Source organism: Naegleria gruberi (assembly GCF_000004985.1).
Source record: "Naegleria gruberi genomic scaffold NAEGRscaffold_41, whole genome shotgun sequence".
Taxonomy (NCBI): domain Eukaryota; phylum Heterolobosea; class Eutetramitea; order Acrasida; family Naegleriidae; genus Naegleria; species Naegleria gruberi.
The window spans coordinates 142,086-169,237 of NW_003163286.1; the positions used below are offsets into that span (position 1 = coordinate 142,086).

The window sequence follows — 27,152 nt, forward strand, 5'->3', positions numbered from 1 at the left end:
AACTCTGAGTTTCTCTCATCCTCTTGATTGAAACGATAGAATAATCTAATACCACACACTCTCTATTGTTAATACCACTCCAAACGACTATTGTGTTCCAGGGTAATATCAGCTTACACTCAACATTTTTTGGATTTATCCAGCCAACATATCAAAATCTTGAAAGTTATTGCTGGCATTTTACTAAAAAACAAGGCAACGAAGGTCTCATCATTCTCTTCTTCTATTTATCCTAAACTTTGATCTGTTTATTTCATCATCGAACAACTTTCGTCTACTTTATCTCATGACCTTTCTAACACCAACTGTTGATAACAGTACCACATCTACTCGAAAGAATAGTACACTTCTGACCCCTCCTCCAACTGGAACCAAATCACCTTCTTCCACAACACATTCAGCCACCAATCCAACAAACCAAGACGAAACTCGATCAGCAGTCTCTAAAGCAGGAGGAAATTCTTCTATTGAAAATGGCAACATTAAGAAGGAATTATACATGAAGAGAAAGAGAATCACATTACTGAGCAGTATCTTGGGTTTAATATTTGCAGTATTAGCTGTTGCTGTTCTGTCACCAATCATTGTCATTGTCATTCACTCATTGGAAAAACAGAGAAAAGATGGATATGTAGAGAGAGTGAAACAGATTGCAATTACTGCAGAGCTGCTAATCAGAAAACAAGTTGAAGTTTCGTTTGGTTCTCTACAAATTATGAGTCAAGTCGCCCAAGAATGGAATTATTCGATTAATTTGGAAAGATTTAACAATTTTGCTTCAAGGTTGACCAAAGATTTTCCAGAATTGAATACTTTTGAGTATGCTCTGACGGATGAGTTTGTTTTGGAGTATATTTATCCATTGGCAGGATTGGAATTTATGATTGGACATCACATGGGTCTTAATACGTATGTAATTTTTACAATTTTTGTAATTTTTTAATTTTTTAAATATTTTGTAATTTATTTAATAATATTTAATAATATTTAATTTGAAATTGTAAAATATTGAATGAAATTGTATTGAAATAGACCTGCTCATACAACAATTATTAAGGAAGCAGTTGCTACGAAAAAGACAAAAATCTTTGGACCAATCAATATGATCAATTTGGATCCTAATTCTGTGGCTGTAATTGCTCAGAATCCAATTTACTATCCGAATGGAACTTTCTTTGGTTTGAGTGTGGAACTGTTCGATTTTATGAAACTATTCGAAACTATAGATTTACACACAGTTCTATCAGGATTCCAATACCAACTATTCGAATATGCTCAAAATCAAATCTTTATGCAAAATCTCAATGGAACCAAATCAGGAACCATTGGAACTATAGGAAATCCCAATGTGAAATATTTAACAGATTCAATCGAACGAAACATGACAGTCATGAACAGTAATTGGAAAATTATCCTTCGTCCAATTGATGGCTGGGACACTGACAGCTTACTCTGGCTTGAAGTCTGCATTGGCATTGCAGTTGCCTTAGTAGTTTTCATTCTCGTCATTTTAGGAGTCAACCAATTGGTTCAAGATTATTTCAGAAAGAAGGAATATCAATATATTCAAGATAGTTTGGAAATGAAAGTTAAGGAGAGAACGAAAGATTTGGCTAGCTCACATTCTCAATTATTGTTGCTTTTGGATAGAATTTCATTTGAGGAGCAGAGAACGAAAAAGATTATGAATTCTCTGGAAGATTCGGTTATCACGATTGATTCGTCAGCTATGGGAAAGATTATACATTCGAATAATGCATTTTTTAAGAATTTTGGATATACTGATTCGGATTTGATTAGAAATTTGTCAATTTCAACTCTTTTACCAAAGTTAAATTTGAGTACGATTGTGACAGAGTTGAAGAATCAAGCCGATTTGAAAGTAGCCGAAACTACTGCCAATACAAAGACAGGAGTTTCGCTCAATGTGAAAGTTTCCATCTCCATGAGTCAAATTTACAATCAACCTTCCAATAATCAACAAAATTCGATTGGTCAACCAGGAATTCCAACCATTACCATCACAGACGAAAAGGAAAGAGAAATGGCAACCATCAGAGAATGCAAACTCCAAACTGTCTACGTTATCCTAATCCACATCCTCGACACAATCATCCATCCAACAGGTTTCAACGAACACTATCAACTCACCAACCAAATCACAAATGAATTTCTGGAATTTTTCACAGATATTGAAAATCGAAAGAAATTTAAAGAATTTTGCTCGACTGAAAGAAACGATGAAAATATTTGCTTTTTGGAAGATGTGGAATTTTACAAAAGTTTGGGGAATATTCAAGAAAGAGTTACAATGCAAGAGGAAATGTATAACAAGTATCTTAAGGCTAATTCTCCAAAACAGTTGAATATTTCAAAGAAACAATTAGAAACTCATTCGTTCAAGATTAGTCGAGGTTTGGGAGAATTTGAACTGTTTGACGAGTTGGAGAGGACTGTTATCTTGACAGTTTCAATGGATAGCTTTAAGAGATGGCAAGAGAAGGAGAGAAGAAATGAGGATCATCTCAATTATCTGTAATTTTATAAATTCTATTCGAATCCATTCGAAACTCTTTTCAAAGGTTACACATGGTACTCAGACGTTGTACGCACTGTATGAACTTTTTAAAGTTACAAAAAAAATGCAACAACTTCTCCATACGTTATCCAAACACTTGCCAAGGAAACAAATCTTTCACTCATTGAACGATCAAACAAACGTTCTAATTTTGGAAAGATTCAATTTATTATCTTTTGAAAATGGACCTGGTTTAGTGTTACATCGATTTGTGCATTCAGATCCTGATAGAGGGTATCATGATCATCCGTGGAGGTTTGGCATTAGTTTGATATTAAGTGGTTCGTATAGGGAAATTAAAGTTTCGCATTCGAATAAAAAGATGAGTGAGAAGGAGTTTCGTGCAGGAAGTGTTAATTATTTCAGTGGGAAGGATTATCACCGAGTCTTGCTGAAACCTCAACCGAATGAGAATAAGGAAATCAAGGAATTGGATGAAAATAATGAGGAAATTGTGGACGAATGTGAGGTGTGGACTTTATTCTTTCATTGGAAACGAGTTAAAATGTGGGGATTCCTCAAAGAGGAAGAAACCTCTCCGGATGGATGGAAATTCAATCAATACAGCAAGACAGTGGAAGATATGGATGGTGCTTGGTGGAAGGATGAAATCAAAGTAAAGAATTAAAGTTATTTATTTTTTTTCAGAAATTATATAGGTTACTGAACTGAGGCAATTTTCTCAATAGGTTCAAATTGTCAGCCAGAGAAAGTAGATTAGATATGATATTACGTGATATATAATATTCATATGTAGACACGCATTTTTCCAATGAACATTTTTAATATTCCTTATTATCATTGTATTATCAATATGAATGGCTACGGCCATATCACGATTCATGCACCTCATCCCGTCCGATTTGAGAAGTTAAGCATCGTCGAGCCACATCAGTACTGAGGTTGGAGACAACTTGGGAACCTGTGGTGCTGTAGTCTTTTTGCCTTATCAGAATGTGATACTAGTGTTACTTATCAAGTTTGCCATCTTTATGGTCAATCCAGTTTGCTTCTCTCTTTCTTTCCATTATTCCAAACAGCTTCGTTGGATTGATTACCTACATTGCTCCATCATCAATTAGTAATTAAGATTCACTACATGTTCAATAATTGTACTAGGCATTATTATTTATTAAAATACCACAAACATTTAGCCAATCCTCACTCGACAACAAACAGAATAAATACAATGATCCTTATGTAATACTCAAAACCATCTTTCTCGGCCAATTGGCTTTGATCGAGTATCTATTCTTTTCAGTTTAATAGCTGAAAGCAGCCCACGGGTTGCATTACTATTAACTCAATTTTTTGTAGGGATCAGGGGTTGAGCTTAATTGCTCACTTTGATTTGGTTTCAATCAGACATTGCACAAACCGTCAGATTAGGAGCCACCCAACTCTTTTTATTAATTGAAAATTCATTGCGCATTGAGAATCTCAATCAGAGTAAAATTGAGTTTTTTTTCAAATTCCGAGCTTGTATGATGACGAAGATATTAAATTAAATAATAGTAAGCATGATGAGGGACCCAAACCATGAACAAGATGGAGGATAAATTGAATCCATCAAATATCAAATGCAGTCCTCCAACTTCGTGTACTGCATTCATTAAGGCTGCTCCTTCATTGAAAGTAGAAACAAAAAAACAATTAGTTCCTTTGAATACAAACAAAATTCTGGATAACTTTCATTGTTTAAAGAAAAATGGAAGGTAAAGCACAAGAAATCCAAAATGTAATTTCATTAAAGTGAAAAACATTATTTGGTAAATTTGTTCAATTTCAAGAGGCACAAGATTTATTACTGGACAAAGCAGTATTAAAATACATCAGATGCATAGAAAACGTTCATTGGTTTTTTGAGCTCAACTTTGCCAAGTTCAGTTGAGTATCTGCTTGTGATTTTTGCAGAAAATAGGTCAGTATAATCTGAGGTTATCTTCTTTATGGTTTTAAGAGATGATCATTTGAAAATCGAGAATTAGGTAGACTAGATGCTTTTATCGATATTTTGAATATTAAAATTAAGAGATGAAGTGAAAAATTAATCTCGAGTGCCGGGAATTGAAACGCTCCTGCCTTTTGGTTGAAGTAAAATTTCAAACAACCTTCACTGCAATTCTTCTTCTTTGTGTTATTAAAAAAACAAAAGGCATTGAGAGCATTCAAATTGAATTTGCTTCAAAACAGACTTTCTTAAATCATTTATATCCACTCTAGATACCTTACTTAAATTATCAAGTGCTGACGGATCATATCTCTCTTATATAGTACAGTATCGAGAAATTTAAGTTAATGGAAGGAACATTAGGTAAAGGTAATGACTCGAAAGCATCTCCAAAATTCCACATACACGATTTCACAATTTTCAAATATTCTTTTGAATTGGTTTATTTAGCAATCACATTATGATCCACCTCCACTCACTCCATCATAAATAATTTCAGTCTTTCTCAATAATTCTCTATCCTCCACTGTGGTGACATTCCTTTCCCTCCAATTTTCATAAAAGTTTCTCATAATTGAGGCACACAAATTTCCCTCATACTTATTACATCCAGCCAAGTGAAATATAAATGATTTACCCTCCCTATAATCATACATGTACGAATTGAGGAATGATTTCAAGGCAACTCGAACATTCTGAGATTTTCCATGTTCGAGTTCCATAGCGAGTGGAGTTTGTTCTGCATACCAATGCATGGAATAGAGAAAGTATTTCCAACTGAGTACATTATTCAATATCTGATGTGACCATTTACAATTTCTAATAGCCATTATTCCACTATTCAATCCATTTCTATCATATGAAATGATTAGGTTAATTTCTCTATTCTTATTCGGATCTCGTTTCAACGATTCCTCAATAATTTGATCCAAATCAACTTGATGCAATAACACAAGTGCATCAGAATCAATCCAAATAATCCAATCATAACTACTCAATTGACTTTTGATAAGTGGAATCTTATTCCAAGCAGGTTTCACAAACCATGATTTATAGAAAGGTTGATTGAATAGGATAAAATCATAATTATGTTTTAGAGAGTAGAAAATCTTGTTCAGACTTGTCATTCGTCCAATTTCTTGAAAGCTTTTCGTATGGAATGAAACGATTGCAATTTTAGCTTTCGAATATTTGTTTCGGATTATGATTGGATGAAGAAAAGTTAATTTTTCATCAATATTTGGTTGATAGAGAATGAAGAGAAATATATACACGAGACAACTAGATATTGTCAGTAAAATAAAGGAAAGTATTGTTCTACGTCTTGTTATCCACATTTTTTTTAATATTCGAATAGACAGAGACAAATGACATTTATTTACTTCTTTGATGTTTGTTAAATAACAATAATTTAATAGTACTCACGTTAACTGGATACAACAAGCTCCTCTGGATTTGTTTCATTTAATATTTGGAATCAATTTAATGGAAGCAGCTGTGGGAATTTCAAGAGATGTACAACAACAGTTCCCAACTAATGAACTAGCAAGGTTTTTTAAAGAACAAGGTTTTAAATGTAAAACAATGAAAGCATTTCTTCGTCAGTGAGGATTTTATTGGATTGGATTCTGGCTTGAAGAAAGTTTGGTTTCGTTTAAATATTCTTTGCATAATTCGAAACAGTTTATCCATAATTTATCCAAATCCAAAATATCTTTTTGGGGAAAATTCAGAAGAGCAATTAGAGCAGCTCAATAAGGGTATGCTTTCAATCTTTTTTGTTAGGTGTGTTTATTGATTTAAAAATATACAAGGTGACTTACTTTCATACTTCCTGTATAATACTACTTAGTACTAAGTGATGTTAATTGTTTCATTTCACTTATGAATTTGAATCCTTCTACACTAATTTGATTTCCACCAATATCAAGTGATTTTAATTGTCTCATTTCACTTATAAATTTGGCTCCTTCATCACCAATTTGATTTCCACCAATAACAAGTGATTTTAATCGTTTCATTTCACTAATAAATTGACTCCTTCATCACCAATTCGATTGTTATAAATAGTCGAGTGATGTTAATTGTTTCATTTCACTTATTAATATGGCTCCTTCATCACCAACTCGATTTCTACCAATACCAAGTGATGTTAATCGTTTCATTTCGCTTATTGATTTGACTCCTTCATCACCAATTCTATTGTAACTAATATCAAGTGATGTTAATTGTTTCATTTCACTTATAAATATGGCTCCTTCATCACCAATTCGATTTTCAGAAATATTAAGTGATGTTAATTGTTTCATTTCAATAATAAATTTGACTCCTTCATCACCAATTCGATTGTTATAAATATAAGTGATGTTAATTGTTTCATTTCGCTTATTGACTTGGCTCCTTCATCACCAATTCGATTTCCACCAATACCAAGTGATGTTAATCGTTTCATTTCACTTATTGATTTGACTCCTTCATCACCAATTCGATTGTTACTAATATCAAGTGATATTAACTGTTTCATTTCACTTATAAATTTGGCTCCTTCATCACCAATTCGATTTTACAAATATCAAGTGATGTTAATTGTTTCATTTCAGTTATGAATGTGGGTTTTTCTATAGAGTCAAACAACCTTTTAGTAAATATAACATTAACAATACTATTCATAAATTGACTTTTCGTGAATAATTCATTCTTTTCACCAATTCTTTTTAAATATATCAAGTGATGTTAATCGTGTCATTTCACTTATGAACTTGACTCCTTCATCACCAATTTGATTTCCGCCAATATCAAGTGATTTTAATTGTTTCATTTCACATATAAATTTGGCTTCTTTATCACCAATTCGATTGTAACATATATCAAGTGATGTTAATTGTTTCAGTTCACTTATAAATATGGCTCCTTCGTCACCAATTCGATTTTCAGAAATATTAAGTGATGTTAATTGTTTCATTTCACTTATTGATTTGGCTCCTTCATCACCAATTCGATTGTTATAAATAGTAAGTGATGTTAATTGTTTCATTTCACATATAAATTTGACTCCTTCATCACCAGTTTGATTGTTATTAATATCAAGTGATGTTAATTGTTTCATTTCGCTTATTGACTTGGCTCCTTCATCACCAATTTGATTTCCACCAATACCAAGTGATGTTAATCGTTTCATTTCAATTATTGATTTGACTCCTTCATCACCAATTCCATTGTTATAAATACCAAGTGATATTAACTGTTTCATTTCACTTATAAATTTGACTCCTTCATCACCAATTCGATTGTTACTAATATCAAGTGATGTTAATTGTTTCATTTCAGTTATGAATGTGGGTTTTTCTATAGAGTCAAACAACCTTTTAGAAAATTTAACATTAACAATACTATTCATAAATTGACTTTTCGTGAATAATTCAATTCTTTTCTCTGTAAATTTCTTTTTAAATTTAATAAAAAGTTTTGAACGTTCCTTGATCACATTAAAGAATTGTTTTGAAATCAAGGAACAATTATTCAAAATAAACCACGAATCATCAATCATGGAAATTATTTCAAAACAAATATCATCGGAAAATATTTCTTCTCGTTGGAGCGACACTAGTTTTTTCTTTTTTGCCTTCTCCTCCATGTTATTATTATTATGATTGATCACGAGTAGCAGTTCCTCCGAAGTTTTTAGCTTTTCGAAATCTTGTCTGTTTCGTTTGCTCATTTTTTTGTTTGTTAATTTTCATCAGATGCTTACAAAAAAACTGATTCATATTATTAATATTGTAAAACCAAGAAGAAAAATAATACTTTGAATTTCGTTGCTGAATCTCATTAGACATGAACTTGCTTTTTGTAAAAAAATCAAAAAAAAAAATGTCAAGAACACTCTACATTGCTAATACCCTTCAGTTTGATAGTGAGTTTTTTAAATCAAATTTTTAGATCATGATGATGACGATGATCAACAAAATAGATTTTGTTTCATACACTTATACTGATAAATTTGTCAGATTAGAGATTGATGGTAAATCTTCCTTTGCTTTTAGTAATATTATCGGAGGAGATAAGAGTATATTCTTTGTTTGTGCATCTTCTAATAGACTGGTCGAGATCAATGCTAAAGAATTTATTAGGCATAAAACACACAATACAGTAAAAACACCTATTACTTTGATTGATCACGATAAAGATAATAGAATAGAAATGACAAAGATTGAATACCCAAATTTGATGGAGGACTCTATTGTTTATAATATTCAATATGTTATGGGAAAGGATTATGTGTATTTAGTGGACAAAAAAGATGGGAATGTTGGATCTTTTTCTCTCACTACAGGTCAATTATTAGTTAACAATTATTCAGATCATAGAGGAATCAGAAAGTTTATCGCTGGACCTCTTTCTTCTTGTCATGTCGTGCTGACCTATGACGGAACTATTTTTGAGAATGGAAAGGAGGTTGTTTTTTTTTCTACTGATCCACAACCGAATATTTTGAGAGCTGCATGTTGTGGAAGAGGATCAATTCTGGCTTCTTCTCATGATCTTTATGCAAGAGGAGGCGATAATGTATTCTTTGTGTTTTCAGAAAAGTTTGGAGACTACAATCAAAATGTTTCATCAACACAGTTTGTGCATATTGCTAAATTTGAACACGAAATTAGAGATATCCAATGTGGATACTTTCATACTGTGGTTCTTTTGCAGAATAATGAATTATTTGCATGTGGCTACAATTGTTTGAATCAAGCCACTTGGGATAATTCCAGTGGTGAGATTAAACAATTTACCAAAATTCAATACTCATTCGGTTATATTGAGAGATTTGGATGTTCCTCAAGAGGTACTTGGGTTGTTAGTGGTGAGTATTTTGTTCTTCTTTTGCTAATCTTTTTAAGGTGATGAGGTTACAATGGTAGGAGAGGTTGTTGAACATTTTACAACTTTAGTTTCAAATACAGTTGTTCCAAAAATCATAAAGTTTCATCTGGAGGGCTTTGCTTGTGATACATTGACGAATTGTGGATGGCACTACGTAATGTACAAGCAAAACTCAAAGAAGAGTAACTATTTCAAAGAAAGACTTCATACCATGGTTGACTCGGAACGAATTTCTGACCTTGATTTCATTTACCAATAATTTATGTAAAATCATATTTTTAACTTAATGCCTGTGTAACCATTAATATGGTCATTATCCTTCCTTTTGTTACATCCACTAACTCTACCATCCTAAACTGGAATCCATGTCACAGTTAAATCTGATTTGACTTGCAATACCACCGCTCTTCAACAAAAAAAATGCCAAAACAACAAACAACCAAGAAAACCACAACCAATATCACTGAATCAAAGCAAGCCAAGACAAATATCTTGTTAGCACAGAATGAATTCTCTTCTGCCCTTTTCTCCCAAGTTGTCGATGAGAGTGCAGTAGATTCCAATGTAATTATTTCTCCATTTTCTATTTACCTGGCCATGATTAATTGCATGATGGCAACTGGAGGAAATACATTGAAGGAAATGATAAACGGTTTATTCCTTAAGGATAGTTTCGACAGTTGTAAGATGAACGATTTCAATGAACAGTTCCAACAATGGAAGGAAAGTGAATTGAAGCAGTACTCTACAATGATCAAGAAGATTGTTCAAAATCAGGATGTTTTATCAATTGCAAACAGAATTTATGTTGAAAAGTCTGTCGATATTAAGAGCGAATTTATTCAAGAATTAGAAGATCAATTTGATTCTGAAACTCAGTTGGCTAATTTCAAGAATGGTACCAAATCAGAAGTTTCAAAAATTAACAATTGGGTTGCTTCCATCACAAAGAATTCCATTAGAAATTTGATTACTGAACTTGACAAGGAAACACTCATGGTTCTTGTAAATGCCATCTACTTTAATGGTAAATGGAAGCATCAATTTCTTAAGAATAGAACTGTGGAAACTGCATTCAGAACTGTCAAAGATCCAGAGGGTGACTCAACCAATTGCCAAATGATGAGTTTGGAAGATTGTAAAAGTAATTTTTATTTTGAAGAAATAGAAGATTGTCACATTTTAAAATTACCATACACAGACGAAGATTATTGTATGCTCATTATCAAACCAGATGATTCCATTGATGTAGACGAGGAAAATGAAATTAGCTTCAACAAATGGATCAATTCAAAATTAACTGATATTACCCAAATCTATCCTAAAGAAATGGTAAAGATGAGAAAGATTAGAATTCCTAAATTCAAATTTGAAAAGCAATTCGCCAACATTATTTCCAAAATGTCAGGCAACCCATTCAATATCAAGTCCTTATTCAATTCTAACACAGCTGATTTTTCCAACATGCTCTCTAATCCAAACACTGATGGAATCTATGTAGATCAAATAATTCACAAGGCATGCATTGAAGTGGACGAATGTGGAACTGTTGCAAGTGCAGCAACTGCCATCTCAGCCAGAAAAAAGAGTAAATCTAGCTCTTCTGAAAAGGTATACGAATTTATTGCAGATAGACCTTTTGCATTCGTATTGAACCACATTCCTACCCAAAGTGTTCTCTTTGTTGGTAAAATTAATCAAATAAATTAATAGAATTCTCATTGTTAAATTGAGTATATTTGATAAAGTTATAAAATGATAACTTCTTGTGGTGGAGGCGTTAAAGGCTTTGGATTATTTACAATTATTGAAATATCTGTGTAAAAATCTGTAACTAATCTACGCTTCATTCTAGCAAATGTCCAAGCTAGCCTAGTATTCTCTTTCTTAGTGAGATAAATGCTACGAGATTTAGAGCTAGTAAATAATTGATAAGAAAAGGAAGGGTTTTGTAGAAAAGAGTTGGGCAAGAGAATTCTATGAGGTACAGAAATGTCTCCCTCAATCTTTTCACAATAACTTGAACCAGTGATGTAAAAGTGTCCCTTTTTGGTTCCAAATACAGAACATGCTCTTCCTGCATGAATTGAAGTAATGAGCTCGTTAACAGTGTTAATTCTTGTAGGCATATTCCTATCGGAATAATCTCCTAATCCTAATTGGCCATGCTTGTTTCTTCCTGAACAATAAAGCTGATTATTCCTAGTAAGGAAAAGAGTATGATTCCATCCACAAGCAATCATTGAAATGGATTGGTTGGAAAAGTGCTTCTTATCGATCAGAGTAATATCTGACCTCGATTTAAAGTCTTGTAACCCAAGTTGACCATAAGAATTCCTTCCACATGCAAAAACTTGTCCTAATTTTGTCAGAAATACAGAATGCAACTCGCCACAAGATGCAAATATAACATAATCATTACTCTCCACCAATTCATCAAAGAATGTCAGTCTACTTGGTATTTTTATATCAACATCTCCATACATTTCTCCACAGAAATAGACCTTGTTGGTTCTTGTTATCATGATGGTATGATACGATCCACAAGCAAGTAGTTTGACCTTCTCATCAATTCTCGTCTTGGAAAGTGTGTTTACTCTACAATAGTCCTCTCCCAAATAATTTTCATCATTGACACATCCAATCTGTCCATAAATATTATATCCTAATTAGCCAGTTGCATGAATTTTGTAATAATATTAGACCAAAACCAATGTTCCACCAACAACTTACCCACTCCATACACCTGTCCATCTTTTGTCAATATCATACTATTTCTTTTACCACAAGCAATGTCTTTAATTTCTAAATCTTCCAAACAAAATTTCAAAATGTGTTTGTATACAGTAGAGTGTACAGTGCTACTAATATTCAATTGAGAATCAGCATTCTTTCCAATTGCAAATATCCTATTCTTACTTGTTAAAATTAGAGTATGCCAAGATCCAGATTCAATCTTTTCAATATTTTCATCAATATCCAATACAGTAGACTTGATACTTTTCACTTGATGATCAATATTATTCATGCACAAGACTCCACCTTTACAGAATGCATTCATCCTATTGTTTTTGTGAGGGATCTTTACAAAGTGATCAATTTGCTCTGTTTCTTCTTGTTGTTGCAACTGGGAATCAACAATTAAAACATGTTCTTCAACAAATTCATCACCATACACAAATAATTCATTGGTTCTTAAAGGCTTTCTCTGTAAAATCTTGATCAACTTGTCATCATCAAGCACAGTTTCGGAACAATTAATTTCCTCATTAAATAATAGCAAGGAACCACTACTAGATGAATGTTGATGATTACTACTACTAGTAGTATTATGATTATTATTAATTAATAGAAAGGGAACAACAGTCGTATCATCATCATAAATAATTTGCGTCATGGATGATGATAATTTGGAACTAAATCACGGAATATTATCGGTTGTTACTTGTAAATAATTCAAGTCCTTTCGGGACATTAAATTTGTTGCTTTTGGTGTTGTTGGATTTTTTTGATTTTTTTAAAATACAAAAAATAATATTAAATTATTTAAAAAATTAGTTTTAAATATTGTAAATTAATAAATAGAGAAATGATTCTAAATCAATAGAGCAGTTGGTTTTTTCTTCTTTTCACAATCAACTGGTGCAACAAATTTTTCCAAAATAAAAAAGGCAATCAAGCAAGCAACATAGGAGCAAGCAATAATAATTTGAATCGTATTTACAGTGAGATAAATTCCACAGAAAAATCCAACAGCTGATGATAGAGATTGAGTCATCTTGAATGCTGCAAAGGCCTCAGCAGTATTCTTCTTCTTGTAGTAATTCTTACTTCCCAATATTCCATAAATTGTGTTTGTGAGGAAACTATCTGAAAGTCCAAATAAGGCCATATTCACAAAGAATAACAAATAAATTGGTGCATTAAAGCTTTCATCCAATTTGTTATCCTTCAATTCCTTTCCCCAATAGACCATTTGAGAACTAAGGGCAATTGCAATACAATAAATAACCAGAGTAAAGATCATGGTCACTCGTTTTCCAATCTTGTCAAGCATTTTACCAGAAATTAAAGCACCAGACACTTGAGTAATACCAAACATTATCATGACCCATCCCAACATTGTTTTACCAACAATAGGTGGTAAACTGCCAGTAAAGTATGAAGATCCAAATCCACTGTGGAATGAAATGACACTAAAGACCAACATTTTAGGAGAAACCAACACCAGAATGGATTCTTTCAATAGAGCTACAAATTGCTTTGCCTGGCCAGATAATTCCTCAGTGAAATATACCTTAATTTTGTGAATAATCTTGTTAAAGTAAGATCCACCAATAGCTCCATAAGTTGGTTCATCTGTTGGTGCTTTTTCTTCATCTATATCCTCAACTTCGCTCTTCGATATTGGTCTAATAGCAAGCATTAAACCAACACCCACAACAGCAATAATTGACAAGATGAGAAACAGTTGAAAATTAGACATTCCAGCTCCAAACAAAGCTCCAGCAAGAGAATTTCCAAAAATTGAATTCAATTGAAAAATTGCAAAGAAAACTCCAGAAAACAAGCCCATAACTTCCACACTCTTTTTTCCACTTTCATCATTCGATTGAGATTTCTTCACCTTATTCTGTGCAACAACTGCACTTTGTGTAATCATTGTTCCTTGAGCACACCATACTATTCGATGAATTTGAATCATTGAAATTCATTTACCACCAAAACAATTACTTACCCATAGCTGCACCAAATCCATTCACAACTGATGCCGAATAGAACAAGACTGTCGACTCAAATCCAGCAGCAAACACAAACAAACAATAACACAAAGCTCCTATAATGCATGCATACTTTGGAGTCAATAATTGACAAAAGGAAGGAGCAAAGAAATTGGAAAATGCAAATACTGCATACAATATCGAGAGTGACACAAATCCCTCCGACTTTCTCACAGTAGTAACAAATGATTGTGTTGTACCAAAGGCTGCAAATAACAAAAAGAAGGAAAATCCAAGAATGACCACATTGAAGAATCCCTTATTTAAAAACGAAGGTCCCAATACTTGTTTTAAAAATCCAAACTTTTGTGAATTCATCTTCTTATAACTCGAATCTTTTGTTACTAATGAAATTTCCACTACAACTTCTTCGGAAGGTGGATCATCACCATCATTATTGGTACTTCCTCTCCTCGGTGAGTGTATCACCATATGTAATGGTTTATCTTCATCCATATTATTATTACTATTATTAATTGTTATCCAAAATATATATTAAAATATATATAATAATTTAAATGAATTTATGTGAAGCTGAACGTTCAGACAACAAGTAACAGGACGACAGTGCTGTTTGCTTTTTCTTTTTTTTGATGATTTTCCTTGGATTTGCTAAACAAGCATGTCGGAGAGCGGGAAAATGAACCGTTGAATTGTCATAATATTTTGTAAACTGTGTATCAATTTGTTAGTGTTGCCAAAGGTAGAATGGGAAGAACAAGTTCAATAGATGATATTTCAACTGAAATGTTTAAATAATAGAATATCTTTAAAAAAAATACGAAACTTTGAGCAAGATGGGTTTGATGGAAAAATTCAAGATTAAATCGAGTAAAGATGATGATGATAATTCCATCAAATTACCTCCAATTAATAGCAATAATTATTCTAATACTAATTTTCGAATAATTCCTGAGGAAAGTTCTTTAAACAATGTCAAGAATTTGAAGAATACAAAAGTAATCAAGATTGAAAATTCAAAACTCATGATGAAAACAATGCAAATTGTGCAAGATTCAATTTTTGATTTTCTTACCATTGTCGATTTGATTCAAATTGAATCGGCTTGTCATGCTTTTAATGAGATGGTAGTTTCGTATTTTGAAAGTAGAAATGCTGTTTGGTGGGCAAGAGCTTGGCAAATTCACTTTCTTAATGAAATGGACAAGGAGATTGATTCTAATTATCAATCGGTTATTGGAACTATCAATTCGAGAACTGAAAATACCTCAACACGAAATACTTATACTGCCAGTAGAAATTCAATTGAGGAAATTGAAAATAATTATCCATTTGTGTATTCAAATAATCAAAACGAAACAACTGACGATACAAATGACGAACCAAATGATGAATATTACGGACAAAGGAATTATACTGAACTAGTCATTGATTCCAAACAGCAAATTGATCAATTATTCGAAAATGGAGGATTCATCCAAGATGCCACTCATTTAAAATACTCATCCAGTGGTAAGAGTGGCTCAGCAGATGGCATATTCTCAATTCCTCTCATCAACTTGATTGATTTTAAAGAAAATATTCCTTCACACTCCTTCTCCCAACGAGAAAAACACGAAAGATCACCAATTGTTCTGACAATTGAATCTTTTTTAAGGAAATTCTTCAAATTACTTTTGAATAATTGGTGGCTCGCCTCCAGAAATCAAAAATCAAAAAATCAAAACACAAATGAAGAACAACTCATTCTCACAAATTCACACATCTCACGAAAGCAACAGAGAGGTTACGATAAATATGGACCTGTCTACAGTACAGAGAATATCAAGACATTTTCAATTAGGTATAGAGCACATAACACACCTGAAACTATTCTTTGCTCCCTCACTAATGTTTGTTCATACTATGGATAATGTAAATGAATAAGAAAGATTTGAATTTTTTATGTTACAATATGAAATTTCAATACATACTTTGCTAAATTTCCCGATTTGCTCCAATCAATAGATTACAACATTGTTCAAGTAGTAAATCGGTTGTGTGACATTTCGAATAGTATCTTCCTTTACGCTAAATCGATTCTAGTTGACAGCAGTGATGTTTTATGTGTTCTAACTTGTTATTGATGAGAAAATGGATGGTTCCAGTTTGTAGATCTTTTCAAGTCATGACATCAGTCAACAATCAACAATTCAAACTTTAAAAAAATGTACAATTGTGTGTTGAAAGGAAACTTTTATGTGTGGAATACTGATTTCGCAAAGGCTAAGGAGTATTTGAATGACAAGATTCATATTCCAAGAATGGCTATGGAATTGGCAACAATTCGTAAGTTTCTTCTACTTTCTTTTCTTTTCGAATAATGAAAGCTGCCTTCAGTTCTGGTATTTCTGGTGAAACTAATCAAAGAGAAGTTGCTTTCGAACAAATCGTAGCTGCTGAAAACAGTTTAAAGAAGGTCCATCGTCAAGATGACATTTTAAAAATGATTCATGACATTAAACAATATAATAAGGAACTTTATGACATGCCATCAACTTCCAGCAATTCAGAATTAGATGTTGCTGTCGATTTCTTTGATTCTGCAGATAAATCTCATCCAAATTACTGTCTTTTAGACGAAATGACAGAAGAACAACAACTTTCGAATTTTGAACTTGATCTGAAACTTGTCGATGCCGAAGCTCACTTAATTAGAGGTCTTTTACAATTCATGGATGGTTCCTATCTGAGAGGATTTTACAATTTCAGAAATTCCTATTTGAAATTCAAAGAAGTTTACCACAAAATTGAAACTCTCAAAGATGAACCAAAAACTTCATCAAAATTTGTTCACAGTGATGTGATTTTCCCTTCCTATTTTGGAATGGGTGTTTTCAACTTTTTAATTTCAGTTTTGCCTCCAACTTTGGCCTCCATTTTAAGTGTTTTGGGTTTTGATGCTGATAGGGAATTGGGTTTGAAATTAATGACACAAGCTCAGGAATATGGTGGCAGAGGATTGGGAAATGCCAGTTTCATGTTGTGTATTAATTATTTGTTTGTTCCACGTGCATTGCAAGATCGTCAAGTGAATTTGAATTTGGTCAAGCCAATTCTTGATAAGATTTATAAGCAATATCCGAAAGGAGGTTTCTTTAAATGGGTTCTTTCACATTACGAGTTAAAGATTGGTGATTTGACAAATTCTGTCATTCACATTAAGGAAGCTGTTTCATTGTTGAAGGAAGCTATGGGTACCTCTCCAAATAATTACCTATTCGAAACTGGTTTTACATTGGTCGTTGCCATGCAATTCGAGGAAGCTCAAGAGATATTGTACGAATTAATCAATAAGGAACATGCCAATGACTCCAAAGGTAATGCAGCTCTCATTTTGGCCGTTTGCAAATTGAAATGTGGAGATATCAAGGGAGCCAATGAAATTATTGACAACTTGTCAAAATATGTTCCAAAACAAAGCAAATTCTCCAATGAAAAGATTGAAACTTTGAAATATGCCAAGAATGAAGAAGAAAGACATCTCATCCTGTACTTGAGTTTCTTCCAATTGATGTATTTGAGAAGAGATTTGGCCAACTTGAAACCAGAACATGCCAAGCCATTATATGAACTATTCCAAAAGACATGTCTCTCTAAAACTATCGATGAAAAATCCAAAGTTTATCCAGATATCCAAGCTTGCTTATCAGTCATCAGAGCTCAATTCACCAAGATTTTGGATGATGCAGAGAAGAGTTTGCCAGAATTCCAAAATGCCATCGCCTTTGAAAATAAGATCAAGATTGAGAAGCAATGGATTGCATTCTCATATTATGAATTGGCTGAATCACTCTACTTGACCAAATATAAGAAATGTGATGATTCAGTTTCAAAGGATGATAAATTGAAACTCTTGCATGATGCCAAACACAACTTGGAAAAGTGTAACAAGATTAGTGGATATTCATTTGAGGAAGTATTGCACACAAGAGCCAAATTGGCACTTAAACAAGTCGAAGATGACATTAAACATTTGAAACATTAAAGTGTTTTAATAAACTTTACAATAAATTAAAATATTTAAAAAAATGACGAGAATTATTCTAGATGAATTTCCCTTTCGGGATCGCAAAATACTCAACAAATTGACAAAAACACTTAGAAAACCAATTCGATATTCCTTTCCCGAGGAATTTAATGTAACTGATTGTATTAATGTTTTGGAATTTGCAAATGTATCATCATTGAAAGGATTATACGTTTCTAACAAATGGCAGTTGATACTTGCCTGTGCAAAGACTCAAATTTTAATATTCGATCTTCATTCAAAGGAATTAAAATTGATTTTTGAGCCCGATCGAGGAGATCAACCTTATTACATTGATAATTTTAATCATGTGGTCATTGAAGAGGTGAGCCAAAAGGGAATGGAAGGTGATGCTCTGATTCTCTCGCATGCAGGAGTACATAATGGGTTTATTATTAAATTTGATTTGAGGAGTATTTTGGAAAAGAGACAAGAAATAATAATTTGGAAAAGAACCCTCACACATGTTCCTTGTGGAATGGTTCTTCGGTACAATATCTTTTATGAGAATGAGTATCACAATTTCATTTACAGTGTAGATTTTAGTGAGATTGTAATTTTAAACTCAAAGGATTCAAATATTATTGCCAAGATTCGGAAAGGTGCAGAGCTTTCACCTTTTTCTTTATGTTTCGCTGAGGAAGAACGTTTTATTTTTGTGTGTGAGTTTGTTATTGTAACAATGCTGAAAGAGGAAGGGCTTAAACGATGGACCAAGGTTGCAGAATTTAAAAATCCTTCCATGCTACTTCCCTCAAACATTATTGTAGATCCAATCACTAAACAATTCTTGGCTCTATCAGATAGCTATATGCATGTCTTTAATTGGGAAACCAAGGCACTGATTCATCAGTACAATCTTTCAATCAAGAACCCTTTAGGAGCATTCTGGTCTGATAGGACTGGTGAACTGTTCGTTAGTGATGCCTTTTCCAAGAGAATATTCATTCTGAAATAGTGACATATCTAGTTTTTTTCATTAAGCATTCTTATGGGTGGGAGAGAGGAAAAGTTGAGGATATTCTCTGTCTGTTCTTGATTTTTTCAGGAGATTAAATTGTTCCTTTGATATTCTCCTCTCCATTAATAGACCATTCTGTGAAACTGCCTCCAAAAGGAAATCAAAATCTAACTGGAAATTATATGGAATTATTGGAAATATGCCTGCATCTCTCTTTAAAATATTAAAGAGAAATTCTCTGTCAAAGTTGTAATTGTAAAAGCGATAATGTAAAATGGATGGCATTTCATCTACCAATTCTAACACCAAAGAATTATCATTTTTCAACCTTTTAGAAATGTTTCTGTAAGAATTAGGGCTAATTTTTACAACTTGTTTGACAAAATCTCTGTCATCCTTTAATTCATAAGAGGCATACTCAAATAAATCAAACCGATCTCCTGCATCTTTGGGAGGATTTCTTAATGCTTCCAAAATGGCTGTTCTATCAGAATGTAAATGAGGTAAATGAATTAATGCTGCTCCATTCTGTCTTATTGAATCCATGGCAATATCCAAATCATTAAGTATATCCTTGTGAGCAAAGTGGATGGCATATCCACAATTGGATATTGCAATTCTTACAATCTCCTTATCAGCTCTCAATTCTTCATTTGACAAATTCAAGCAATTCTCCCCTCTTTTTCAGGGCTAAAACTGCCAGTTCTCTATCACTTCTCAATTCTTCTGATAAAAGTTCGTACGTTATCGGATTGAGATTAATCAACTCCCTCATAAAATCCTTATCATTGCATAGATTATCAGGTAAATTATTGAATGGAAGAGTGCCCAGGGTTACCAAACTTTTTTTGAGAAATTCCTTGTCTCCTTGTAACTCCTTACTTAAACAATTAATGAAATATGGATTTGATTCAAGAGAAGCAATTAAAATCTCTCTGTCATTATAAAATTGCTTTACCATTTGTGAATCAATTGAGTAGCCAGTCTTACAAGCTGCTAACAGCAATTCCCTATCTTGCTTAAATTTATCAGTACTGATTTGATTCAACAACGAACCATTGATCTTGATTGCTTCATAAACTACATCTCTATCACGTTGCAAATTTGTTGGTAAATAAGGTAGAACATGAGGAAACGCCTTCACTATTTCTATGGCTAGATCCTTATCTTTAACATCTCTGGCCTCTCTAGGATGCCTCAGAAGATACTCTTTTACAAACTCTTTATCACGAAGAAAGGCAAGAGGAATTGATCCTCCACTCCTCACAGATAACAATCCAATTTCTCTATCGCTGTCAAACATGCTTAATGAGTCCAATATTTCACCATTTGCCTGCACTAACATCTTAACCTTCTCTCTATCCTTAATAATACTTGCTGGCAAATGATCTGCAACTTTGGTATCATACTTGACCATCTCCAAGACAATTTCAAAATCTTTGAGAAACTCCGAGCTTGCCCAGTCAAATACAGGACCAACCTTAGCAGCATGTAAGACCAATTCTCGATCCTTCTTCAATGAATCATTAAGGAATTCAGGAAAGATTGTATGTCCCTCCTCAAAGGCTCTCATCAAGACTTGCCTATCATCGTAGAATTCTATTGGGAATTTGTTTGATTCAGATGCAAAGAATTCATCAATATGCTCCAGATACTTTTTCATACTCTTAGCTTGAAGTAGGAAGCGAGCTTGTAACTTGTCCAGTAAACAATTACTCTTCATACCACTCCAATCTTCATCCAATTGTAATACAACATTTTCCGACATTTTTTAAAAGGTAATAGAGCAAGTTCATCTTGTTAATATTAAGAAATGTTCTTGTCATTGGTAATTATTCTTGTTGATGATGAATGATAGAGCCAATACTCTAACCATGGCAATGACTATGAAGATGACAAAAACATGATGAATATCACAGTATTTTTTGAAGTATTTTTTATTCTTATTCTCCGTCATGCTCTACATCAATGTTGAACAAGCTAGACATTATCACATCACATGCCGCAGAAGACAATTCAGACAAACCTTCTTTCCTCCCTCCTCTGTGCTCTGTGCTTCCTCAACCTCTGAATGTACTCTTCACAAGCAAATGCTTATTGTGTGAGGTACAATATTCATCTCTCCAACTCTGTTCACTACCACACTCTCAAAAATGCCAATTCTCTTCAATATTTTCGCTGCTCTCCAGCTTGTAACCAGAGCGCAATTCATCAACAAATTCTTTGAAAAAAAATAAGCTATTCTAAAACCAATCACCGGCTCGATTTTTTTTTCATCATCACACGAATTTATTAAATAATAATCGTAGCCAACAAATAGTTGATAGTTATTTAGGATGCCATCATATATTTTGTTTGAAAGTGCTTTGGGCTTTGCCATCTTTGAAAAGAAGAAGGTCGATGAAGTCGCCTACTCTAAAATTGAAAAACAAGTTGGAGAATATAGTCGCTTCAAGGATATGGTCAAATTCATTGCTTTCCAACCATTCGATACACCAGAACACGGTTTGGAAAACATGAACGCCATCTCTGAAGGTATTTTGACAGAGTTTTTACAAAACTTCTTGGAAGCTAATTTGAAAGCTAAGAATGACACCCAACTTGGTGTTTTGGAAAACAAATTGGGAGGTGCTATTCAAGAACACTTTGAAAAGAAGATTACCTGTTTCACTGATGATTCCGTATTGGGATTGTGCCGTGGTATTCGTATGCATATTCATAAATTCATTGATAACTTGAAGAAGGGTGATTTGGAAAAGGCTCAATTAGGTTTAGGTCACGCTTACAGTAGAGCTAAGGTGAAATTCAACGTTAACAAGTCCGATAACAACATTATACAATCTATTTCTATGCTCGATCAATTAGATAAGGATTTGAATACATTCACCATGAGATTGAAGGAATGGTACGGATGGCATTTCCCAGAACTTGTTAAGATTGTAAAGAAGAATGATGCCTATGCTAAATGTGCACTTGCCATCAAGACTCGTTCCAGTCTTTCCAAGGATAGTGAAAAGTATGATGAATTGGTTCACCAACTTAATGATATAACAAAGGATGAAGAAGTCACTGAACAAGTTGTCAGAGCTGCTCGTTCTTCTATGGGTCAAGATGCTTCCGAATTCGACATGATGAATATGGAATTGTTTGCCAAGAAGGTTGTCGATTTAACTGAATACAGAGCTCAATTGTTCGAATATTTGGAAACCAAGATGCACGACGTTGCTCCAAACTTGACTTGTATTTTGGGTGAATCTGTTGGTGCTCGTTTGATTTCTAAGGCTGGTAGCTTGATGAACTTGTGTAAATGTCCTGCTTCAACTGTCCAAATTTTGGGTGCTGAAAAGGCTTTGTTTAGAGCTTTGAAGACCAGAGGTAAGACACCAAAGTATGGTTTGCTCTATCACTCTAGCTTTGTCTCAAAGGCTTCTAAGCAAAATAAGGGTAAGATTGCTAGATACTTGTCAAACAAGTGTGCTATGGCTGCTCGTATTGATGCTTTCCAAGATTTCCCAACTTCTAAATTCGGTGAATTGTTGAGAGATCAAATTGCTGAAAGATTAGAATTCTACGAAAAGAAGGCTTCATCTGGTAATGCTAAGATCACTGTCAAGCTCAAGAAGAATATTGAATTGATGAGAGATGCTATCAAGCATGCCAAGAAGGACGAAAAGGAAGCTCCAAAGAAGGAAAAGAAGCCAGCTGAAAAGAGAAAGAGAGATGCTGTCGAAACTCCTGTTGAAGAAGAAAAGAAATCCAAGAAGGAAAAGAAGGACAAGAAGAAGGACAAGAAGGATAAGAAAGAAAAGAAGTCCAAGAAGGAAGAAGAAGTCATGGAAGATGAAAAGCCAGCCGAAGAAGAAAAGAAGTCCAAGAAGGAAAAGAAGGATAAGAAGAAGTCCAAGAAGGAAGAAGAAGTAGAAGAACCTGTTGCTGAAGAATCCAAGAAGGATAAGAAGAAGAAGGACAAGAAGGAAAAGAAGGAAAAGAAGGAAGAATCGGTAAAGGAAGAAAAAGAAGAAAAGAAAGAAAAGAAGGAAAAGAAAGATAAGAAAAAAGATAAGAAAAAGCATTAATTCTACCCAAAACTCAAAAACCCTATAAATATATATTTCTAAATTATTAGTTGGCCAATCTTTATTTGTATTATTTCCTCTTTTGGTAGATAAACACATATAATGTTTGAGTTTCAACCTTGTTATCAAAATCAAAGCAGAACAAAATGAAAAAACTAACAAAGAGCATCTTTGCAAACAATAAGAAACTATTCTCGAATCAAATTAGATTCGTTAGAGTAAGTAACACATTTGTGCTAGCTTTCCTAACATTCAACAACAACCAAATTAGACTGAATTGGTTACAGAGAATGCAGAGAGGTATGAGAAGGAGGTACAGAAAACACTCAAAGGAGATGTTGCCAAAACCTTTGCAGATTTTGATGGATGGAATGAAACTGTAGGGTCATCGAGTGAGGCAATCATAAAGGCCGAACGTTCTGAGCAAGTGAAGAATGCACCAATTGAAGAACTTCAAAAGCAAACCATTGAAATCCTTCATGAAAGAGAGGAAAAGAAACAATTTCCATTTGATCAATAACAAGTTATAATCAATAAATAACCGTGATAATTTGGAATTCGAATTGGCTTAAATGATCATGTGGCTTTTATTCTCTTTTATTCTCTTTTTATATCAATTATTAATTTCAATAAAAAGCACAGACAAGAGCAACCAACATCAAGATCAAACATTGTAAACCACTTCTTGAATTGAGTGAGTGAGCTGATGATACAGCACGTGCATTGTCACTCGATACAATAAAATTGGAAATTACAAAACCTTCAGCTTGATCCAATTCATCTTGTAATGATCTTTTTGAAACTGAAGCCAAACCAATATTTGTCTGAACGAAACAAGATCTTGCTTGTGCACTTGATGATGGGAAGAGAGAAGGTTCAAGGGCAAATGAAAAGGTGGAAACATAATTAGAACTTGATGGATAAATAATTGTGGAAACTTTGGAATTGGCAATATTATTGGAAATTATTGAATGTTGGACATCCATTGAGGAAGAATTGAATTTGGAGCATCCAAATTGACCAAGTGATGGATTATAAATCAATGAGAATATTGTCTCTTTGAAACAGCAGAAATAGGCATCAGTGACAGCTAGACGTGAGCTAGAACTTGTAAAGGTTGATGATTGTACATTGGAAAACACTCTGTCACCTGTTTTGAAGGTTGTTTTTGGAGACCAATCATTTCCTGCCAAGTACATTGATCCCTGTATTGTGATATTCTTTTCAGTTGGTGGGGTAACAATGGTATATTCGATTTGGATTGGGAAATATATAGTTGTAATGTCTGTAACACCCTTTCTAGTGAATGTTCCAGTGAAATAGGTAAGAGCTCTATAATCATTGGATGTAGTAAGGGATTCGAATTGAATTTGATAGAAATTCGAATCACCATTTTGGAATAAAAAAGTAGATTCAGTAACTTGCATGGAATAAGCAGCTGTAGTATTGAAGAAAGTAAACGAATTCAATGTCAAATTAGTTGCTTTCAATACAACTGAAATAGAGAGCTTTCCACTAGATGTAGTTGTTACCTCTTGTGGATAAACATTAGTTGCATAGCCATAGATTGGATTATACTGAGAGAATGATCCAATTACTGTTCCAGATTGAATGTAAACTAATTGATAAGTTTTGAATTCGTATGATCTACAGAATCCACCATTTTGAGAACCATCTCTATCAAGGTAATTCATGGAAATAGGAAGCTTAAGAACCAACATATTTGAAGAGTATTGCTTAATCACGAGAGGATTTGAGATTAAATCATCAATTGTGAATTCTGGAGTTGAGTAAATGGCTTGACATTTAGATTTACCAATCAAATTCAAGGCGATACTTTGATTTCCATTCACTGAACAATTCTTGAACTTGGATTCACCAACAAAGAATAAATGTTCGTAAGGAACAGCATCAAGTTTGTACGAAACTGTAAATGAAATGGCCTTTCCAACAATGCTCGATGAAATAATTGGACTTGGAGCACCAAATGCTTGAACATTAGTCCACAAACATTCAGAACCTACTACTGGAATACTACAATTCAATCCAGTAAATCCAGCATTGCATGTACAATTATTACTTCCAGAGCAGTAACCTCTTCCCAAAGCAAAGGAGCAATTATTCAATGAAACATCATCACATGAGAAGGAGGAGCAATTGGTTGCTGATTTCCATCCAGAGCTGCAGTTACACTTGTTTGGAGCAAAACAATCACCATGTCCAGAGCAAACTGTTTGATTTGTACTGATCTTACCATCACAAATAGGGAGATTACAATTGACACCACCATATCCAGTACTGCACACACAAGTGTATGGAGCTACACAAGATCCATGTCCAGAGCAAACTGTTGGATCTGTACTGAGTTTACCATTACAAACTGGGATATTACATTGAACACCTGCATAACCGTTCAAACACCAACATGCACCAGGAGCAATACAAGCTCCATGTCCAGAACAAACAGCACTTGCATTATTACTGAGCTTTCCATAACAAATAGGAAGACTACAATTGATACCACCATATCCAGTACTGCACACACAAGTGTATGGAGCGACACAAGATCCATGTCCAGAGCAAACTGTTGGATCTGTACTGAGTTTACCATCGCAAACAGGCAGATTACATTCAGAACCTGCATAACCATTCTGGCAATAACATGAATCTGGAGCCAGACAAATACCCCTTCCAGAACAAACACTTGCATTATTACTGAGTTTACCATAACAAATTGGAGTTTCACATTTAGAACCAGCATATCCAGCATTACATGAACAAGTATCTGCTGCAACACATTGTCCATTTCCATTACAAACACTTGAATCATTTTGGAATTTACCATAACAGGAAGCTATTTCACATGAAGAACCATGGTAACCTGGTTTGCATGTGCAAATATTATTGGAAAGACAAGCACCTCTGGATGGTCCACCACAAGCATTACTCCCACTTTGACCAAAACAGGTAAAAGCAGAAGCACATTCACTTCCATAATATCCATCCTGACATTGACACTTATTATACGAAACACATGTACCCTTCGAACTGCATGCAGCACTTCCAACCTTCAAGTAGCACATTGGCTTATCACAATTAGCACCACCATACATTACTGCACTTTCGGCCAATGGGAATACCAATTGTTGCCAACAAATTTTCCCCACTGAATCATAAACCATAAAATTTCTATCTGGTCTAACCACCAATCTGAAAGGACTAACACCTCCACTGCAACCAGAAGAGAATGTAAGATAATTCGAATTTCCATTATTTAGATTAAATGCTCCATTACTATTATCCAATTTAATGTAATAATTCGAATAACCTGGATAGTAACCTTGTGCCCAATCTGCATATCCAGCACGTTGATACAGAACGAAATTACCATCATTTTGAAGAATAAGATATTCATCATTTTGTGGGTTGTAAATTTGTACTAATTTTGGGATGGATCCATTGATGGAGGAGTGCATGTAATTTCCAGACGAAAGGTCAAGACATTCGCAGGTATCTTGAGCTTTGCAGAGACCGTTTCCACCACATACTTGCATGTCTGTTGGAAGCTTACCGAAACATGTGTGGGCGTGAGATTGGTGGATCAAGCAAAGCAAGAGTAGGACGAATGAGATTCGAACAACTATTTGCATCATTTTTTTTCTGATGTTTAACTTGTGAAGTGCAACACTAATACGCTCGTGACAGTTGGCAGTCTCATTCCATGGTTAATTGTTGGGTTCTTTTCTATTGAATGAGAAACTTCAAAATTGACCATAATTCCATTTTGGGAACTTATAACTTTAAGAAGATTTTATCATTGTAAAAACTGTTTCTTGTCTTTTTTGTCACTTATTACAAACCACAAACTTCAAACTTGGTATGTAATAAAATTGTAAA

General features: G+C 33.7%; 14 protein-coding genes across 14 annotated transcripts; 8 read left to right on the top strand and 6 right to left on the bottom strand.

Moving 5' to 3' along the window:
- Positions 1-286: 286 nt before the first annotated feature.
- On the top strand, positions 287-2,539 carry NAEGRDRAFT_70600 (uncharacterized protein; the record flags this gene model as incomplete). Its single annotated transcript, XM_002674161.1, has 2 exons — positions 287-909; positions 1,033-2,539. 2 exons carry the CDS (start codon positions 287-289, stop codon positions 2,537-2,539), a joined length of 2,130 nt encoding a protein of 709 aa, XP_002674207.1.
- A 361-nt stretch (positions 2,540-2,900) lies between these two features.
- NAEGRDRAFT_70601 (uncharacterized protein) lies at positions 2,901-3,206 on the top strand (the record flags this gene model as incomplete). Its single annotated transcript, XM_002674162.1, has 1 exon — positions 2,901-3,206. The coding sequence occupies one exon, from the start codon at positions 2,901-2,903 to the stop codon at positions 3,204-3,206; it is 306 nt and encodes a 101-aa protein (XP_002674208.1).
- A 1,781-nt stretch (positions 3,207-4,987) lies between these two features.
- On the bottom strand, positions 4,988-5,656 carry NAEGRDRAFT_70602 (uncharacterized protein; the record flags this gene model as incomplete). Its single annotated transcript, XM_002674246.1, has 1 exon — positions 4,988-5,656. One exon carries the CDS (start codon positions 5,654-5,656, stop codon positions 4,988-4,990), a length of 669 nt encoding a protein of 222 aa, XP_002674292.1.
- A 1,574-nt stretch (positions 5,657-7,230) lies between these two features.
- On the bottom strand, positions 7,231-8,247 carry NAEGRDRAFT_70603 (uncharacterized protein; the record flags this gene model as incomplete). The annotated part of the gene is made up of 1 exon (XM_002674247.1): positions 7,231-8,247. The coding sequence occupies one exon, from the start codon at positions 8,245-8,247 to the stop codon at positions 7,231-7,233; it is 1,017 nt and encodes a 338-aa protein (XP_002674293.1).
- Positions 8,248-8,729: 482 nt separating this feature from the next.
- NAEGRDRAFT_70604 (uncharacterized protein) lies at positions 8,730-9,428 on the top strand (the record flags this gene model as incomplete). Its single annotated transcript, XM_002674163.1, has 1 exon — positions 8,730-9,428. The coding sequence occupies one exon, from the start codon at positions 8,730-8,732 to the stop codon at positions 9,426-9,428; it is 699 nt and encodes a 232-aa protein (XP_002674209.1).
- A 399-nt stretch (positions 9,429-9,827) lies between these two features.
- On the top strand, positions 9,828-11,117 carry NAEGRDRAFT_70605 (uncharacterized protein; the record flags this gene model as incomplete). The annotated part of the gene is made up of 1 exon (XM_002674164.1): positions 9,828-11,117. One exon carries the CDS (start codon positions 9,828-9,830, stop codon positions 11,115-11,117), a length of 1,290 nt encoding a protein of 429 aa, XP_002674210.1.
- Positions 11,118-11,155: 38 nt separating this feature from the next.
- Positions 11,156-12,804, bottom strand: NAEGRDRAFT_70606 (uncharacterized protein; the record flags this gene model as incomplete). Its single annotated transcript, XM_002674248.1, has 2 exons — positions 11,156-12,072; positions 12,141-12,804. 2 exons carry the CDS (start codon positions 12,802-12,804, stop codon positions 11,156-11,158), a joined length of 1,581 nt encoding a protein of 526 aa, XP_002674294.1.
- A 198-nt stretch (positions 12,805-13,002) lies between these two features.
- Positions 13,003-14,644, bottom strand: NAEGRDRAFT_70607 (uncharacterized protein; the record flags this gene model as incomplete). Its single annotated transcript, XM_002674249.1, has 2 exons — positions 13,003-14,090; positions 14,146-14,644. 2 exons carry the CDS (start codon positions 14,642-14,644, stop codon positions 13,003-13,005), a joined length of 1,587 nt encoding a protein of 528 aa, XP_002674295.1.
- A 341-nt stretch (positions 14,645-14,985) lies between these two features.
- NAEGRDRAFT_70608 (uncharacterized protein) lies at positions 14,986-16,062 on the top strand (the record flags this gene model as incomplete). Its single annotated transcript, XM_002674165.1, has 1 exon — positions 14,986-16,062. One exon carries the CDS (start codon positions 14,986-14,988, stop codon positions 16,060-16,062), a length of 1,077 nt encoding a protein of 358 aa, XP_002674211.1.
- Positions 16,063-16,511: 449 nt separating this feature from the next.
- On the top strand, positions 16,512-18,176 carry NAEGRDRAFT_70609 (uncharacterized protein; the record flags this gene model as incomplete). Its single annotated transcript, XM_002674166.1, has 1 exon — positions 16,512-18,176. The coding sequence occupies one exon, from the start codon at positions 16,512-16,514 to the stop codon at positions 18,174-18,176; it is 1,665 nt and encodes a 554-aa protein (XP_002674212.1).
- A 1,652-nt stretch (positions 18,177-19,828) lies between these two features.
- Positions 19,829-20,947, bottom strand: NAEGRDRAFT_80670 (uncharacterized protein; the record flags this gene model as incomplete). Its single annotated transcript, XM_002674250.1, has 1 exon — positions 19,829-20,947. The coding sequence occupies one exon, from the start codon at positions 20,945-20,947 to the stop codon at positions 19,829-19,831; it is 1,119 nt and encodes a 372-aa protein (XP_002674296.1).
- A 471-nt stretch (positions 20,948-21,418) lies between these two features.
- Positions 21,419-23,300, top strand: NAEGRDRAFT_58777 (nucleolar protein 5A). Its single transcript, XM_002674167.1, has one exon. The coding sequence runs from the start codon at positions 21,516-21,518 to the stop codon at positions 23,253-23,255; it is 1,740 nt and encodes a 579-aa protein (XP_002674213.1). The 5' UTR covers positions 21,419-21,515; the 3' UTR covers positions 23,256-23,300.
- A 101-nt stretch (positions 23,301-23,401) lies between these two features.
- On the top strand, positions 23,402-23,775 carry NAEGRDRAFT_70612 (uncharacterized protein; the record flags this gene model as incomplete). Its single annotated transcript, XM_002674168.1, has 2 exons — positions 23,402-23,473; positions 23,527-23,775. The coding sequence occupies 2 exons, from the start codon at positions 23,402-23,404 to the stop codon at positions 23,773-23,775; spliced, it is 321 nt and encodes a 106-aa protein (XP_002674214.1).
- A 106-nt stretch (positions 23,776-23,881) lies between these two features.
- On the bottom strand, positions 23,882-26,809 carry NAEGRDRAFT_70613 (uncharacterized protein; the record flags this gene model as incomplete). Its single annotated transcript, XM_002674251.1, has 1 exon — positions 23,882-26,809. The coding sequence occupies one exon, from the start codon at positions 26,807-26,809 to the stop codon at positions 23,882-23,884; it is 2,928 nt and encodes a 975-aa protein (XP_002674297.1).
- Between the last annotated feature and the right edge of the window lie 343 nt (positions 26,810-27,152).

What these genes read in the sequence shown, in the direction of transcription:
- NAEGRDRAFT_58777 (XM_002674167.1), top strand. Translation starts at nt 21,516, where the DNA reads ATGCCATCATATATTTTGTTTGAAAGTGCTTTGGGCTTTGCCATCTTT.